Source organism: Plectropomus leopardus, chromosome 8 (assembly GCF_008729295.1).
Source record: "Plectropomus leopardus isolate mb chromosome 8, YSFRI_Pleo_2.0, whole genome shotgun sequence".
Lineage (NCBI taxonomy): Eukaryota > Metazoa > Chordata > Actinopteri > Perciformes > Serranidae > Plectropomus > Plectropomus leopardus.
The window spans coordinates 20,355,078-20,373,947 of NC_056470.1; the positions used below are offsets into that span (position 1 = coordinate 20,355,078).

Below are 18,870 nucleotides of genomic sequence, written 5' to 3' on the forward strand. Positions count from 1 at the left end.
TGCTATGTGTGAGGAAAGGAAGGTTTTTGAGATAGAGAAGAGAGAAATGGAAATGACGAGAGAGACATTCATACAAGAGAAGTCGGACATACAGAGGAAGAGGGAGTCTTTCTACTTGGAGAGAGAGAACATGAAAAAAGAAAGAGAAACCTTCAAAAAAGAAGTCAGGGCACACTGTATGAAAAAGAAAGCCTTTGAGGCTGAGGATGACGCTATGGCTGATGACAGGGAGGCCTTCAAGATAGAGGAGGAAGAGATGATTTGTGTAACATTTTAGATCGTAAGGGTTTTATTTTCCAACCAGACTGTTCGCCCTTTTCTATTAATTGCTATTACCCACTTAGTCATTATATTGACATCACTGAAGATTTCATTGTTTCAAAAATGTCAATGTGTAAATATTTTGTGAAAGCACCAAGATTCAACCCTACAATGATGTAATACTTAATTTTCTATATATCGCCCCAAATGCAATTTCATTAAAAATATACTATGCTGGATTTTCCTGGAAAAAAAAATATATGGATGGACTCATGCAAAAGTGTTTCCTCTCAGTCATCACTTATGAACCACTAGAAGTGTGTGGCAGTGATTTTTTTAGCAGAGACTCTGCCCTCTGCAGTTCAAACTGTCAAAATGGTGATTCAAAGTGTCCATTTCAGTTATTTAAGCTCTGGGTGACAGCAAAGACTACGTTTTGTAAAAAATCTGAGAATTGCAAACTAAGCTAAATAAAGCTTCACATTCAGGTCACCCTCACACATTTGACTTGCAGGATGTAGGATCAGTGTCACTGCTGAAGAACATGCAGTCACTCTTTGGTTAGGAAATACATCTTTGGCATTTAGATTTGTGTCTGGGGAGGACTTCATGCTGCCTGTGAAGACTTTAAACACAGAGCTTGTCTGTGTATTTTATAATAAATAAGTAGTAACTTAGAGAGTGTCAAGCCCAGAAAGGAAACTACTTTTGACTCCTTGTTCCACTCCTGCCTTTCCCATGTGAGACAGCACTGTAAGTTATAGCCCCCAGGGACTGATGGGAGGTAGGAAGTTTGGAAAACCTATCAGATTATGTTAAGAGTGTACTGTGTGGCTAATGGAGTGAAACACCTGTCGGTTTACAATGCAAAACTTGGCCTGGCTCTTCATTAAGGTACCACTTCTTCCATTCACATCACGTTAACATTTAAAAAGTCATAATATAAAATGGATGTTCTCTCATGGCCCATTTACTAGGGTAAAGTCAGGTAATCTGGGACATCAGGTAAAATGGGAGAAATAAGGTTTTATATTTTGGGCACTTTAAATATTGGCAGCCAGATACTGAATATGTTCTTGAGTTGTTGCTACTAATGCATTTCACATGAAACAGTCTTTTTTTAATGGTCTGAGATAATTAGCATGGGCAGCTTACCAATAAGGGTAAAATAACAGAAATGGTTCTTGCATTTCATTAAATGTTTGGCATATTATCAAAATATTTTCCCAATACACTTTGCTTTTCGTGAGAAAGGGTTGAATGTAATGCATTCAGTTCAATGGAATGGAAATTAACTTAAAATGGGACATTTTTCTAACGTGAAACCAGCATATTTTTGGGCTACTGGATGTGATAAAAACATTAGTTATCAGATTTTGAAATACAAGGAAAAAAGGAGTACACTCCCACCCGCATCTGAAAAACTCTTCCAGGTGCGCGACACAGTTTCAACCAGAAGTCTTCTGGTTGAAACGCGTTCGTCGTGTGGCTGCCACAGGCCCAGAATTAAAGAATTCTCAAAAGGACATTACTGTGTGTCAGTTTTTGTTATACATTATCAGATTTTCTGCAACACTGTCATATTAAAATGCAGTTTTAGCATTTTTGTCACTTAGAAAATATTAAATATGGTGCAGTGAGTCCATGTCAGCCACAATACACCAGAATTAGCCATTATTGTAATACATAAGCAAGCACACACATACATCCATTGTCGACAATTTGGCGTCAAGGTAGCAAGAGAACAAGGAAAGCATGGCCAAACGTTTGGACAATCTTTTTTAATGAATAGCCGCAGGTTACATAAATGATTTAATTAATTTTTAACTTAACTGATAAATGGATTTAACTATTTAAAAAAAAAAAACATGACTGTCCCATTTTACCTGAACATAACATCAGAGTGAGGTCAGTGTTCCTCCATGTGTTTGAAGGTTGAAAGTTTCTAAATTATTTTATTTGGCAACATATTTTATTTATAGAAATATAGCAGAGAGCCAGAACAAGTTATGAAAGTAACACCTAAGGTAGTCTGCAGAGTAAGGTGTCCCAAATTACCTGACTTCATCCTGCAAGTCATGTATTAGTGTGCTGGATCACTGCTGGATAAACAAAAACAAAGAAAAACTGAGGTATGATGAATGAGGAAGAAGACTTTTTAGAGGGAGTAACAATATGTGTGAGGACAGGTTGGTGTCCTGGAAAGAAAATATGAGAAACACACAGGGATACAGAGGAAGAGGGAGGCATTTTGCAAAGAGACAGATGAAAAAACATCAATGAAGTAGCAAAAACTGTCCAGTGAGAAACCAGCCATCAATGCCATGACAGGCATTATTTAATATTTACAATATTTACCTAGTCATAATTCAACCAAATCTCACTGCTTTGTAATGAAAAATCTTTTCATATAAAACACAAATGGTGACTAAATTTCAAACTTTGCACCAGATGCCTTTAAAAAGACCCGGCAGCCTATGACAAATGTGACGGTGAAATAAAGTCAACATCGAAATCAAGCACAAATGAAATGTCAAAAAGCAGAGGGGCCCCATTCATCTGCTACAAACAAGCCTATTAAGATCCTCACATAAAGAGCTATACTGTAGGAGGGACCCAAAGGAATACAGTGCAGGGTGCACATAAAGGTCATCTTTAAACTTCTCCCACAGAAACACCCTGTGGTCACACAAACATTATAATGCATTTGAACATATTCATGCACATATACACATGCACATACACAGATTCACAGCACTGCATGTGACCTTTGGAGCCCCTTTTCATTAAACTCAGCAAGTGGGAGTGTGGGAGGAGAGAGAGGGAGATCTAATTTGAGGACATGAGAGGAAACAAGGAAGTTGAGTGGGGACCTTTATGTGTGTGTAATTGGTCCATAGAGAAATTGCCAACATGCGCACCACAGGTGGTCACAGCCCCTGTCTAAATAGCTAACCTTATAAAAGTCATTAAGGACATGCCGTGCAAGAGTGTGCACGTGCGTGTTTGAGCAGGTCTGCATATGTTTCCACACTTAAGGATGCGTGTGCTGCTCTCGGTATAGAACACATTCAAGTGTTAAGGTATCTGTGTTAACCATATGTAATAGTGATCAGCTGTGAGTAGAAGATCTTACTCGGCACACATTCAATGATTCATTTAACAAACACTCTTACTGTCTATTCGCAACGCCAGAGACAAAATCACGTGGCCAGAACCAGAACGGGGAATTAATTTCCTATATGGCTCCAGGGAGAGTCACCTGATGTGACTGTCAACAAAGCTGTCACTGATCAAATATCTACACTTCTTTGTTCCCCAATAAAAGTGATTTAATTCAGTGAGCAACAGTTTTTCCTGGCAAAAGTAGAGTGGAAAAGGAGTGGGTTACGGTAATTAAAAGTTTTTTTTTCTTGTCTGTTTCTTTGATGAGTGTAACTAACCCAAATCCCGACTATAATCAGGACTTGCAAACTTTGTTAAAGTAGAATTAAGAATTAAGAATTGTCTCAGATCAACGGTAATTGATGTCAAAATCAGTATTCAGGGTTCCCACACGGTATCATGGTTAAATTTAAAAACTTTTCCAGAATTTTTCAAGGGGCCAATTTTTTTTTTTTTGCCCCACTTGCCCAGTAATTTTCAGTTTTTGAAAATGACATTATTCACAGGAAATTACTGTTGTCATTACACCTGAAAAAATTCCATCACTTATCCAAAACTTTCATTGGTTTATATAATTTCATGACTTTTCCAGGTCTGGAAAAATTGTTTGTGAAATTCCATGTCCTCTTCAGTTCTTTCATGAGTGCATAATCCTGAGTATTCGAAAGGTCAGTTTTTTATAGTTAAATTACCCCTAAAAAAATCCCAAATCACCCATAGATTTAAAAAAAAAAATGGTATCCAGCATTATTCATTCTGCATCAACATGAATTATTTTTCATTATTCTCAGACAGGGACATTTAAACGTAAAAACAGTTTTGTGATTCCGACTTGCTCTCATCTAACATCAGTCACCAATGTTCCAGCAATGCCAAAACTTGGACAGTTTGACCACAATTAACAGGGTTATAGATGCTTTAGCAAGTTGTGAAAAATGTGAAGGAATAGTTCCTGAAATTTGGGCAGACGACCCCCAAAACTTGAGTGTCAGATACACCAAAAGAAATCTGCATGTTATAAATTCACCACAAGCTTGGCAAATTACCTGAAATTTAAGCAACAGCTTAATTATATTCCACAGTATTCTTTTTCCTGGCTATTATGGCTTATGTGCAATCTGCATGCTAATGACATGGAAAATTGTCACATTACTGTAGGTGCACTGACTGATGTCCATGTCTTTGATCAATTTGGCCGAATTATTGAGTAATAATTCTTATGGATTTGTCACTACAAGCGACCCCAGGACTCACTTACCTTCTTCTGCAAGACATTAACCTTCCTCTCCTTGACATCCAGCATGTCCTTCATGTCTCTGATCTCTCCTGTTAGTGTACTTTTTTCATCGGTCAGGTCCTGCAGCTGCTTGGTCTTTTTGGTCAGGAATTGTTCCTTTTCCTCAAGACGCACCCGCAGAGCATCTACCTAGAAAATACAAGTTACAACAAGAAGTTCAGTACAGATATGTTGATAACAAGTCAGGCAGAAACATGAACAGACCACTAGTGAGTTTGACAGACATATACTTCAGCAGAAATCACAGGGGAGCTGCTGTACAACACAAACTATACAGCTAAGAGACAGGCAGACAAAACGTCAGAGAAGCAGAGAGAAAAGGGGAGAGTTAGAGCAGGTGATTTAACCAAATGTTCATACAGTTTAGCCAGACAGTCAGATGGACAGGCAAGCATATATGTTGAGCGTAATCTGTAATAGACTGTACTAGACAGGAAACAGACCAGATTGACTGACAAAGACACAGAAAAACAGAGACACTCACAAAAATACATAGAAGTTCCTAAATTGACTACGAACACTAACACCATGACTTTTTCCCCCCAGTCCTCAGCCAGGTGGCCCATATGTTATTATTCAGTACTGGAACTGACACGTCTCAACACATTTACTTGTTGACATTTGGAAGTAGTAAAAGTTCAGCTTTGACCTACTGTCCATAATGTGAACCACTGTGGACTGATGCAGTGTGTGTGAGAAAAAAGGAGCCTGGATCCTGTCCCATCATTTGTTATTGGGAGTGCTGCATGATTGGGCCAGCACCGCTATAGATCAGACTGCTCACACACTTCACACTCACACATTAAAATCTTCTGTATCGGGCTGTTTGCAATGAGGTGAGTGATATCTGAGCTCACTCCAGAACGTCTTATTGGACATCTATCAGTGTTCTGCTGCACCGCCTACATCGTGACACACACACACAGACACACACAGACACACACACACACACACACACACACACACACACACACACACTCAGCTGGCTGTCATGAGCAGACTATGTGCTCCTCTGTTGCTCTTCAACACCTGATTACATTTCCAGCACTTTTTGCCATGGCGCAATGAGTGAACCCACTTGAACTTAATTTTAAGGTGTGCATGTGTTTTATACAGCTTCAAGACACACACACACACACACACACACACACACACACACACTCTCTGAAGATAAAGGAAAGCAGTGAGGAGGGCTTGTTAACAGTCGTTTTAACAAGCCTCACTTGGACGTAAAGGGGATGTGCGAAAACACTTAAAGCACAGGCTTTGTTGTAATTTCCAGCTCATCCCCAAACTATTTCACAGGGCACCTAAAGGGAAAATTCGCTGCCTTTTATGTGGTTATCCATTCAGTGTTAATGGTAAATATAGTCAATTGAAGCTATAAATTCCTCAGTACGTGCTATATTTAGCAAGAAAGCAAAGTTCTTCTGCTTGCGGAGCCGTGCCGGCAGCACCTACATGCATTACATTGCGCAGGAACTACTAGCCTATAGCTGTTACTTTTGTCAGCCAAAACAAAGCATAGCCAAAACGTATAAGTTGCACATATAGGCAGGTAGTAAAATAACAACACAGCATCCCGGCAGTCTGAATAAGCGTATTCCAAGACAGCAACACAATATTATCTGTGGACACTGTCCATGTCAGCGCATTAACGCTTCACTCTTTCCATTTTTCACCTTTTAAGAAGAAAAAATAAGGTGACAAAAATCTGAACATAGTGGTCATCTTCGCTCTCAGCCCTGCTGATCTTGGTTGTCTTTTCCAGTTTATAATTGGGATCGTGAAAGTCTCCTGCACACCTCTGTCCAAGTGAGGAGTAAAACTTTCATGCATAGTAACGCAAATGCAGGGTGGGGTTCTCCAGGCATCGGTGACAGCATCCGACAAACTGCCCATGCTGAAATTAACTGCAGTGGAATTATTTCATTTCTGTTGGCATCGGAGGGTATTATGCAGTGTAGGGCCGCACCCTCAGGCTCTCTCCACTGCATTTCTTTGGCCATTAGCTCTGACTCGAATAAATACAGCTGAATATCTCAGTCAAACAAAACACTGTTAAATTCATCCGCCCCCATAAGATCCTCCACATTTCTATTTTTCAAGACCATTTTCACTGTTGGAAATGTACCTAGTTCTCAGTACAAGTGAAGAAAACAAGGAAGTTCTGTTTATGAGCGGCATCTAGAGCACGTCCCTAGCTACCTGAAGGAGAAATCCAACCTGTAGATCTTCCTGCTTCCAACTACTTCATGGTAACATTAAATGATAACACTGAATGCAGGGGGAACAACAAATTTTACAGCTGTTTTCTCTTCAAAATAGCACACACTGAGGGATTTATTGCTTAAATTAAATGAATTTACCATCAACACTGACTGGACATCCACTTAAAAGGTGTAAAATATCCCCTTTAAGGAGGATGTACCTAAGTACAACTCTGAGGTACTTGAACTTTACTTGAGGATTCAACTTAATTTAATTTTTTTAACTTCAGTGACTTTGGAAAACAATATATATATATATGTATATATATATATATATATATATATATATATATATATATATATATATATATATAATAAATGGTCAGCATGCCCCCTTGCATCCTGTTGTGGGCCAAATTTTGTCCACAGGCTGTACGTTGACTATCACTGCTGTGAATTAAGCAAAAGTAACAGTATAAAACTTTACTTTGTCCGCACATCTCTGACATTAAAACACTTCCTACAAATTAAAGTTAAAAAGGTTAATAGTTTAAAATTTTCATTCTTTTAAAGACGTATCAGAACAATCTTTAGAACAACACATTAGCTTAACTTAGCATCAACACTGTTGGCAGGGAGAACATGGGTGATTATTTCAGTCATTTCAATGTATGCTTTGCAGTACCTCTGAAGTAGCTTTTTTTTTTTTAAAAAAAATTCCATTCAATGTTATACACTAAGTGTGTATGTACACGTACTTTAAAAAAAATGTTCGTGAATGATAGTGAGGTTTTGTTTTATTTTAAATATTGGAATGTTGCTGTTTTTACGTCTGCAAATTACCTGCATACTTATTGCACTACTTGTTGGGAATTATTTTAGTAACTAATGAGTAACAAACCGCATTTGAAGAAAAAACAAAAAAAAAAAAACAATTACAGTATGTGTCACAACAGATATAATGGGAACTGGGAGGTAAGGCCGCATTGGGCCACAGTTAGTTCCTAACTGCCTGTATGTGTGTATGTGCGTGTGTAAAATGAGAGTGCACCATGCAGGCCGCAGACACACAGAGGGCTCCTGTCAAGCAGTAGCATTAGAAGCAGGCCAGGACCCCCAGGTGTAAGATGGTGAAGTATTTATCTCTATTGCTCCCTCTGGCAGACAACCAGAGCCTAATACTGAGCCCTGCTCTGTCCTCCCCTTTCCACACTGGCGCACACACACACACACACACACACACACACACACACACACACACACACACACACACTAATCCTTTGTACGTACAGTATGTCAGTGCATGCACATCACCATGTGCTGATGCCTATGTGTTGATCCATGCGTGTGAACATGTGTGTTTGACACTGTGTGTATGAGACAGAGCCCCCCCACGAACACACACACACACACACACACACACACACGCACACACACTCCAACCCCACCTGGCAAGGAGCAATTTAGCAAGAATGTTGCAGAGAGGCCTAACAGGAAATCCCTGCTGTCTCACCTGCACTGGCCCACTAAGCTGTGATAGTACTGTACAGACACCCTGCTAATACCCTCTTAAAGCACTCACCGCTGCCAGCCATGGTACATGACAAACAAGGAGGGAGAGATGGACGGATGGGGAGGGGGGGGGTGAAAGGATGGAGGGTAGTAGGGGGAGAGATAAGTGAAAGAGTGAAAGATGGCGGAAAGAGCTGATGTGAATTCTTAAGAGCACATTATCACCTCCGACATGCTGCTCCTCCACTGGCTGAAATGACCCCTCCATCAGCAAGTCTGTCACAGGAAATACTGTATGACTTTATCAGCTGGCACACACGCTGAGATGATAGACAGCTAACAAGTCAAGGTGATTAACCTCTTGCTTCTCCTTCAATTTCCTCTCCAATTTTCCTTTCCCTCTAGCCCCGTTCTTCTCAATGTCGTCTTCCCAACAACACCTCTCTTTCAGCCCACCACTACTACCTCTCTTTCAACACTCCATCCCTCCAGGCATGCTCCAAACTCTCCAGGAGTTTTCCTATTGCCATTTAAAGGTGTGGGTCCTATGGCGAGACAAAGTGATGTGTTAGTGTGAGAAATCCCTCAAGTCCTTGAGCCAGGTTGTCTTTGGGACGGGCCCACATTTCCCAGCTACGACTTGTGCATTTCTGTGCGTTTCCATGTGAGAGCGATAATATGCAAAGCAGAACTCCTACGCTCCTCAGGACAACTGGGGTACTCATTCTGCTGATGCAATTGGACACTAGGGACCACATCCTGTTTTGTTATCACAGTTTTTTTTGTTAAGTGTATGTGAAAAAGTGTAAGAAAGTTAAAGGTGAGGGAAAATATTGAGGGGGCCAACTGCTGTCCAGTCTGGTCCAGTTCAAATCCAAAATGCACATTGGAGATTACATTGAGGCGTTCCTCAGAATAGATGAATAAAAAATATTATTTATCACCCCATCTTCCCCCCACAACCCCACTTATGCTTTCCAGCCCCTCACTCAGCACCATATCATTTAAAAAGATGACCTCGATATGTTTTCAAGATTCAGTGGATGCATATCTATTAATTCTTTGTAATATGTGGAATTTCTTTAAACAAATACAGTCACAAACTGACAACAGCTCTGAAGTATGCACATGCACTATTCAACAGTTTCATACATGCACACATGCATACACCTGCAATTAAACATGCAACCATGCACACACGTGCACAAACACATGCTCATTCTCCTTTACTTCCTCTCTCTTGCTTGCAATGACAGCCAAATGTGGATTCTGGACACTGGTTAGCAAAGTAAAACAGAAGCTTAAAGAAAACAGCTTCTCTGTTTGTCCTCACCTCCCTTTTTCCTGCCTCACATTTCATCATAAAAGTTTTTCTGGCAGGCGAATCTGCAAAGGTATCAGGCCCAGCGTCGGCTCTGGGCCGCAATAAACAACACAGGGACTATATGAGTAGACCACAGTCGAAACGGCCGAACCAGAGACGATGGGGAGACCGCAGCAAAGGCCTGGGGACGCACCAATACTTGCAAACACTGACAGTTGCACTTTCACTCACCCACTTGGGTCCGAGTAGTCATAGCTTGACCAGAAAAACATTCCGTATACAATCTCTTATCTCATTCTAGCATTTTAAATATCTCTGACCTCCACACACGCTCACATGTATACACTCACCATGACTTTTACTTGTTATTTGTGTTTCTGTTCAGAGAATAAGTCTGAATGTCACATCAGCTGACAACACCGCCATAAAAGTAGTTAAATCCCATGAGTGGGTCTGGTGGATCCCATGAGTAGGTCTGGTGAAGTGTGGGGGATGTCTGAGCTCAGGTCTGCTCGGGCTGCTGCTGCGGTGCACTACACACAGCTGTGTGAGCACTTCTCTGGCTGTATGACATCCAGCAAGACTGTATAAATACAGCACAGGGCAGCCATTAGATGTAATTTATTTAAAGGCCCGTGCTGTGATATTAATCATCTAAATTTATGAAATAATGTTCAACTAATTCATGTTTGTCTAGCCATTAATATGGCCAAGTCTGGATTGTATCACTAAAAGAAGGAGGCCTTTTTCATTTCAAGATGATGCTAGACCACCAGAGTCTCTCGCATCAGCTATAATCAGTCAATAATGTCCTTTATTGAAATATATGTATCACAAAACATGCTCAGGTGATGAAGAAAGAAACTAATAAAGGTGGACTGCTGGGTTGTTTTCACTCTGACTAATGTCTGCTCTATCAAAGAGTGGTGAAAGGTGAAAAAAATGGTCAATCCAATTTATGAAATGCATATGTTCTGGTGTGTAAGCACCTGACTGCGGGTGTGTTTTACTCATACAGATGTGAGAAGAAGTACCGTTAAATAATCCATAGTTTCCAGATGATGCAACAGAAACTTCCAGCAGATGTCAAGAGGTCACTGTTGAAGGTTGTGAGGTTAGACAACGTGACGACCGAAGTGCGATTTTTGTCATATGAGCACATTAATGCGTGTTGGCGTGAATGTGTGTGTGCACAGGTGCAGGGGGAAGTTGCAATGTCAAACGCAAGAATGAGGCACTTCAAGGAGCAACTGTGAACAAGGACCCTGCACTGATTCTGGGTTCTTTCATTTACACACACACACACACACACACACACACACACACACACACACACACACACACACTCTATGACTGTATATACAAGCACAGAACAGAAGATTTCCTCTCCACCTGAGCTGGCTGCGCCAGACATGACGACACTGGGGCTGAGCTGTGCGGAAATGAGGGACGTTCCCTGTCCTGAGTCTTAGGCTGGGTGTCATTTGAGGTGTGTCATCAAAGCCAGGGTTAAGGCAACAGTCAGAGCTCTGATCGTGAATCGTATAATAGACGGATCACCTCAGGGCCGGCTCGGGATAATAAGCGGATGTAAACTGCCTCACAGCAGGGGCTGCGAGGTGGAGTTTGGGGCACAGTCTCATTGTACACTCCAACATCTGTGGATCAAACCATGGCAACACAGCTGTCTGCCCACAGGCTACATAGGGAACATGGGAAAGCACAGTTTTAAAAGGACACAGACACGTACACACACAGAACTCCCACTAACAAAAGGATCTTTGTCAACAGAATGAATGAATGTTTTCTGCTAAACCACAAAAGTCAATCATGCCATTCTTTTGGTATTGTACCAGAGGATGGATATATGACACAGAAAATGTGGGGGAGTCACCCCAAGTACCATCGCACTAACCCTCACTGCACACAGCTGCTTCAATTCCTCTTTCGCCCTCCATCCATCATCATTACCTCTTCCAACAGAGATGGACACAACACACACATGCACATATAAAGGAAGAGACGCTGCAGGCGTTCCCCCTCATTAACACTTGCTCCTTCTTTGATTATTTTTCCTGATCATTTCCAGCGTTGCACGCCAGTTGCTACATCCTGTTTCCAGGGAATCCGTTTCCTGTCAAACCACACACTGAACAGTCACTCTGGCAAACATGTGCAGAACGATCACAGGTCTGCGATGTACAGTAGGTGCCTGAAATCAGCTTAATTTCTGCTTGATCAACTAGTAAAAATGTTTCTTGTCTGTCATTCGTGCTGGTCTGTCTGACACACACACAGGATCTTGTAGCACTGAAAACACTTGGGGTTGGCAAGTGAAAAAATAACCCCAAAAAACTTTCATCTGCTTGTGAAGGTCAAAAAATGTTGCTAAAAGTTCTATAAAATGTCCAGCAAGCCAGCCAATCTTTTAATCAAACTACTATTATCAAGGTAAATATTAACATTCAATCTTAATATTACATTTTAGAATTGAAAGGGTATTGTCTAAATTCGCACATCCAACTATCTCAGATAAAGGTGTATTGGAAAGCCTGTGCTGCCTCTTTTGAATGACAACATTACTGTAAGGCAGTTCTGTTTTTAAAAGGGAGCAAACAGCCTCACATTGATCAAGGAGGGAGAAATGGTGGATTGGTGATCTTTCTAATCTACAGTGGCAATCCAAAATGATTCCTTACATTATTTTTCAAAAGCTGCCATTAAATATCTATTCAGTGGTTCACTAGTTTCCTGTTTTGGGTTGATAAAGACAATAATTAATCATTGAAATTATGTGTCCAGCAAAGAGTTTTCCCAGGTGAAAACATCATGTACTCCTCAGCAAACACCCAGCTGAGAGCGCTCGAGACCTCTAGAGGCACAGCAGGGTTTTTTTCTTTCTAGAGATGCTTGGCTTGCATCTGGTTGCTATGATACCAAATATCCAAAGCGAATATGTCGGCACAAGGTAGAGTACTTGCTCTGAGAGAGAGAATGGAGAATGAAAGTCGGGGTCTTAAAAGAATACTTCAACCAAAACGACCACTTGTATATCAGTTCCTCACCCTGTGTTAAATTGAATTTGTAAAGAAAACTTTTTTTTTCTCATATACCTCCACTGTGCACCCTTGGTTTGTCACTACCAGCCTGTAGCATGCAATGTGCTCTGTTGTGTCTAAATTTTGTGGATAATATTATCTCTATTTGCTGCTATACTAGCACTGTACAAGGAGGAACAGGCTGAGTAATGCATGTACATATAACTGAAATGCCAGTCAACCTCCTAGACTCTACAGTAGTCACACTGGGTGCAGCCAGTGAGAGGGAGGGTCTTCACACACATTCTAAACCCCTCTGTGTAGCTGTTTAGGAGAAGACCAGACGAAACAGATTAAGACTCATGATAGTACCCAACATTTATATAAGCCTGCTTCACTTAAACCTCCTGCTGCAAGTCTAGTCATCAATCAGACACCAATTATTCTTTATCTCTTAAATTTGGAAACCTCAAGCCCCAGCACGGTTTACCAGCACGTTCTCATCCTAGCCTGTCACATGCTGCAGCTCTGTTAGGTGACTTCTGTGTCTACAGATTTCCAGTTAGGTATTCTTCTGTGTCTGCTGTTTACGCTCTGCGATGCTGCTAGCGTGATGTCAACAAATGCACATGGTGGGATGATGTGGTACATGGTTGTGTACAGGCAACAACAGCAGAGAAGGTTAGGTTTAGGCAACAAAGTCATGGATGGTTAGGTTTGGGGCAACGAGGCACATAGTAAGGTGTAGAAAAAAACATCACATTCAAATAGGAAGCGTCCACTGGACTTCCGCATCAAAGGTGTGTGGGACCTATCCACCATCCCCTCCGCCCACCCTATTAAAGCCCTCGCACTGCTTATATTACGTTGTTACTGATGGCATTACAACGTGAAGCTGTCCTGGTGCGTTTCATGTGCACATGACAGTTTCTGTTTGGCCGCATTCTCAAGCGATGCCGCCCGTGTGCATATCGGGCGGCCACGGCAAGTGCCGTCCGGCAGTGTATTATAACACTGTGACCAGTTCTGTCCAGCTGTGTTCCATGTGCATGCAAAAAGTTCCTTTTGGCATCACGCACTTATGCCAAAAGCACTGAGTGCAGTGCTATTTGATGAGTTCGGAATAAGAACAGACTGGCTTTCCACAACTATCTGAAGGAGAAGCCTTTCTACAAATAGGTCGGCTAATACTAAATACAAAGCACCGACAGTAGTTTTCACGAGGAGGTTAACATCCACCGAACTACGTTGAAATTGTTGCCCTTTTTAGAAATATAGGGTAAAAAAAGCTATCCACCTGATGTTAATACTCCCAAACACCCTTAAAACTATAAGACAAAGCTTTAGCATGATAGTCATTGATTCATTTAAAGTAAAATGTGCTGGATTGGAGCCGAAAACATAACTGTCCCTAAAAAGGAGACGAGAGAAAGCTCTAATGTGAAGTCTGTACTTTGTTTGATTTAATCCATCTATTGAGAGACCTACTGTTAACAAAGACTGAACTATCTGTAAGTGGGAGTGACAACTCTTCTGCTGTATTTTTCTGGGACTGCATGTTTGTGCTAGTGTATCTTTGCATGTGTGTGTGTGTGTGTGTGTGTGTGTGTGTGTGTATGTGTGTGTGTGAAATTAGAGGTTAAGTGGTCCAAGCAATGCAGGGTGACCCTGAGGACAGAGAAGGTCAGAACAAAAAGAAAGGACAGTATTGTCTCTGGCTCTCTCAATCAGCACCTCACTGCCTCCTGGTTAACCAGCCGCTGACTGACGAAAGACCGAGCAAAGCCCCAGTTACTCTCTGTGTATTTGTGTGTTTTTGTTTCAAAATGTAAAAAAATACAAAACATGAAAAAATGTAGAGAGCACACACTTCCTAAATAACTTTATGTGGGATAAATTATCACACAAATTTACCTGAGATGTCCTCCAACTTAACGCATCATTTACGCCGAAGTATGCAGCTCTGTATTTGCATGGTGCATGTTTTCATGTGTATTTACACAACTAGCCATGCACACACTCTTGTGTTTCTCGGTTCCTTCGAGCACATATTTATCTCATTCCCTGTGCAAACCATTAAATATTTCATCCCCATTTTGACCCCTATAACTCCACTTTATGGCTTTTCCACATGGCCTCTGAAGAACTCGCGGGGGCTTTATTTTGGACCGCGTTATGTTTGTTCTGGGGGGCCCTGACGCTTTGCTACTCACGCTGCATCGCAAACCGCGCCACCCCATGAACCCAGGAGCATGATGTTGGGTCTGACAGTGGTGACCGTGGTCAGTCAAGTTCACATGAGGTCATATTATAACCGATCTGCAAAGGTTTGGACTCATCACAAGAGACCCAGGGTTTAACCCTTTGAAATCTAGGGGGACATAATTTTTCTTGCACTTCTGTCAGACGCCTTTCATAAGTGTTTAAACCTTTGAACCTTGCTTTCAAAAACATGGGGAATAAGGCAATGAGCAAATTTATTAGAAATGTTCCACAAATTGCGAGAAATTAGTAGATTTAGAAAGTTATTTTTTTAAAAGCTAGGGAAAAATGTCAAGGGAAAAAGAAAAAAGGGGGGGGGACTACACTTATAATTATCATAATAACATATTTAAAATTATGCTACAAAATTATTATAAATCTTTAATGCACTTTTTCCAAGTCTTGTTTGCCTTTTTATTAAACATTTTCCCCTTTTCCCTTTAAAAAAAATGTTACATGTTCATTTTTTACTAATTTCTTCTTTAGGGGTCATTTCTTCTTTCATCACTCATTGCCTTCTTCCCATGTTTTTGAGAGAAATCAAGCCAATTTTCTAAGGTTTCAAAGGGTTAAATGTGAAGTTGATCATTACTGGTCAGCCTAAAATAGGAACTTCTTTATATATGCCAATCACCTCACTGCTGTCTTCAGTGTGCTTATCAAGTTCTCACCTAAGTTTAATTTATGTACATGCTTTCTTGCAGTAGCACAACAGATGGGGGATGAGAATGGATGCGGAGAGGGAGAAGTAGGTGAGAGAAGGCGGGGGGCAGATGGAGGCAGAAAGCATGAGGGAAGAGAAAATAGGGAGCAAAAGGGAATGAGGCAGAAAGAAAGACAGAGAGTGAGAACGCAGCAGGGGGAGAGTCCAGGGCGGAGTGTAACCAGGTTGAGACCACATCTTTTCTCTGCCTCACTACCTATATGAACCATTAATCAGCAAACAGAACAAGGAAAGATCAACAAAAATAGTCCAGCGGGGACCACAGCACACAGTACCATCGCATCACTCACTGACAAAAGCCCACAGCCCTCTACATCCATCAAGCAACTCTATTCTCTCACTTCTCACTTCCTCTTGTCGCTCCATCTATTCCCGATTCTTTCCCTCTCCCACTCCAAATTCTTTTTTTTTTATTTTCCTCTTGTTTTTCCTATTCATCACTGTCATTACGGTTGATGTTAGCAAGTCATTTTTGAGTCATTTATATCTTCTTCAAGTCATTACACCTCAACCTCAAAATCAAAACCTCAGTGGAGGTCCTCTAGCAGACGTGCTGCAAATGCTTGTGATGAAAGAGAACACAGCGGTCACGGCTCAGAAAGTTAAACTGAAAGACCACAGGCTGCTCTCTATAAATACAGACAAGTTGCCACATTGCAAAACATACATTAAAGGCGTGCTGCTGCTTACACTTCTATTGGTCTTCTGTAAAGAGCAAAATATCCAATGTTATATGTTATTTTTTTCTCTGGTTTAGACTTTGATTTAAGCATGTTGAACCTACTTCAGTCCTGGATTTCCCCTTTGTGGATTAGCGGCCACCTGCAAAATGCTTGCCTCAAGTGATGAATATTTAAATCAAAGCATGTCAACATTCAGTGGATGATAATCTTAACTAATATCTTCCAAAAACATTAAACACAACATGATTTGTTGCATCAAAAATCCAGATAATAAGAAGGAAAATTACTTTAAAAAATCTATAATAAGCAACAACGAAACAAGAAAATGACCTGAAAAAATGTTAAAATTAAAAAACATACATATAGGTGAGTGTATCATCCATTCATTTATTATTTAATTCCATCTTGATTACTACAAAACAAAAAAACGAGTGAGAATTTCATTTAATTGGTTTTTCTGTATAATCCAAATATTAAATAATATTTAATATTGAATAAATATTTGTTTTCTCGTTATCTGCTTAAAAGTAAAAATCAGAGCCTCTTACCATGGACATAAAGTTATGTTTATTTACTACGATTGTTTGATCCATGTGAGAGCAGCTGAAGATGTGAATACTGGACAACAGGCTGCGTGTGCTCCCGTGGACGGCAATCAGTTTCTCTTTTTGGCACGACACCGGTCAGCTGTTCGGGTCAGAAAGTGCTGTTAGTGGTTGTTACATGATCTGAAACAAAACTTCACGTTCAAAACCCTCTCGATACAGCATCATCTTAGGCTGACATTGTATTTTCTTAGCTCAGCCTTTTTAAAGTAGCTAAAGCATATATCAACCACTGCATGGTAATGTTGAGCCGTGGGGTGCGCACTGACCACCAGCTATCCATTTGATGCTATACACAAGAAATGCTGCCCTACTATTTTCACTTTTGGGTTGTGTGCTGCTTCCGTTACCATGGATACTCCATCATCATGTCCTTAACTATGAGCGTTACTCCTCTGATGGCGCATGCGTGAAGCGTGGGGCCGCAGCAGAATGACACCATCACAAATATCAAAATAAAATAAAGAACAACATAAATTTGACTTGTTATTTTGTTTTTTTCCTCTTGCTTATTTGATTTTTACTTTTAAGCAGATAACAAGAAAATATTTTCAATATTTGGTTTATACAGAAAAACAGATAAACAAAATTCTCCCTCGTTTTTTAGTTATGGAGATGGAATTGAATAACAAATGAACGGATGATACACGGACCCATATACCTGTATATTTTCTGTAACATAATTTTAAATATATAATTCTAATAATCATAAAGATTTTGTGGACATTACATATTTTTAAAAATAATTTTCGCTCCTTTTTCAAAACTAATTTGGAGCTAATTTTTTTGTCATGTTTCACCAATGTTTTGCTTATTTTGTCTTTTTTTCATGGCTTCAAAAGAAGATTGGCTCAGGGTGCAGAGGTTTAAATACTTGTGAAAGGCATCTGAAAGCAGTACAAGAAAAGTGGTGTTGCTCAAGGTTTCAAAGGTTTAAACCATCCACCTACGTTTAAAGTTAACAGCTGATTGAGATAAACAGCCCACATGTCTCGTGGTTAGATCTGCGATGAAGGTGACCGCTGATGTCATCAATGCTGCTGATAATCTCAAAATCATTGGGAGAGCTGGAACTGGTGTGGACAATGTCGATGTTGACGCTGCAACCAAAAAGGGTATTACTGTCATGAACACACCGAGCGGAAACACGATCAGTGCCGCCGAGCTGACATGTGCTCTCCTAATAAGCCTCTGTTTTGGCCTCATTTAGTACAATTTTTATATTGAAAAAATATTACTTAAAACTGCAAGCCCCTTTACCACTGAGGTTGCAGCCTGTTTCTTTGCTGCTGGCTGGTTAAATATTCAGGAAGGTCTCAGATAGGTTACCTGATCTGCTGGAGTATAGTTACAGCCCTGCATTGTCGTGATCAGGGCAGGAATGACACATACTGTATTAAAGGGTTAAGTTTCCACAGACGTGGGCAGCAGACTCACAATGCTCACACACACTCATTATTTTCCACATTTTCCAGTTATCTGGAGCCGTATTTAATCACACCAATTTAGAAGCTGTCCTTAACTTTGACTGACAAATAAATACACTTCCATTTTCTCATCCCCTCGCTCACAGTAGCTGCTCTGTTCGTCCCCTTTTAGTTCCATCCTGATGTGAATTGCTTTTAGAGACAAATGTCTATGCGATGAAGCTTCTCTGCAGGTCTGGCAGACACCAGTCTGTCTCCGGGGGAGTGGACTACTGTACCAATCACTGTCATTCATGATGAGACTCACCTGGCACACACATACACACACATATGGGGAGGGGTATGATGAGCCAGTAGTAATA

The 18,870-nt window shown here is 40.6% G+C and overlaps 1 protein-coding gene across 1 annotated transcript in view; it reads right to left on the reverse strand.

Moving 5' to 3' along the window:
* The window catches only part of LOC121946446 (ERC protein 2-like), a gene marked incomplete at its 5' end in the record, with an annotated part of 186,922 nt that overhangs the window by 140,803 nt on the left and 27,249 nt on the right, over positions 1-18,870 (reverse strand). The window contains one exon of the mRNA XM_042491008.1: positions 4,685-4,852. Within this exon, the coding sequence (XP_042346942.1) occupies positions 4,685-4,852 (168 nt within the window). The remainder of the gene's footprint in view (positions 1-4,684; positions 4,853-18,870) is intronic.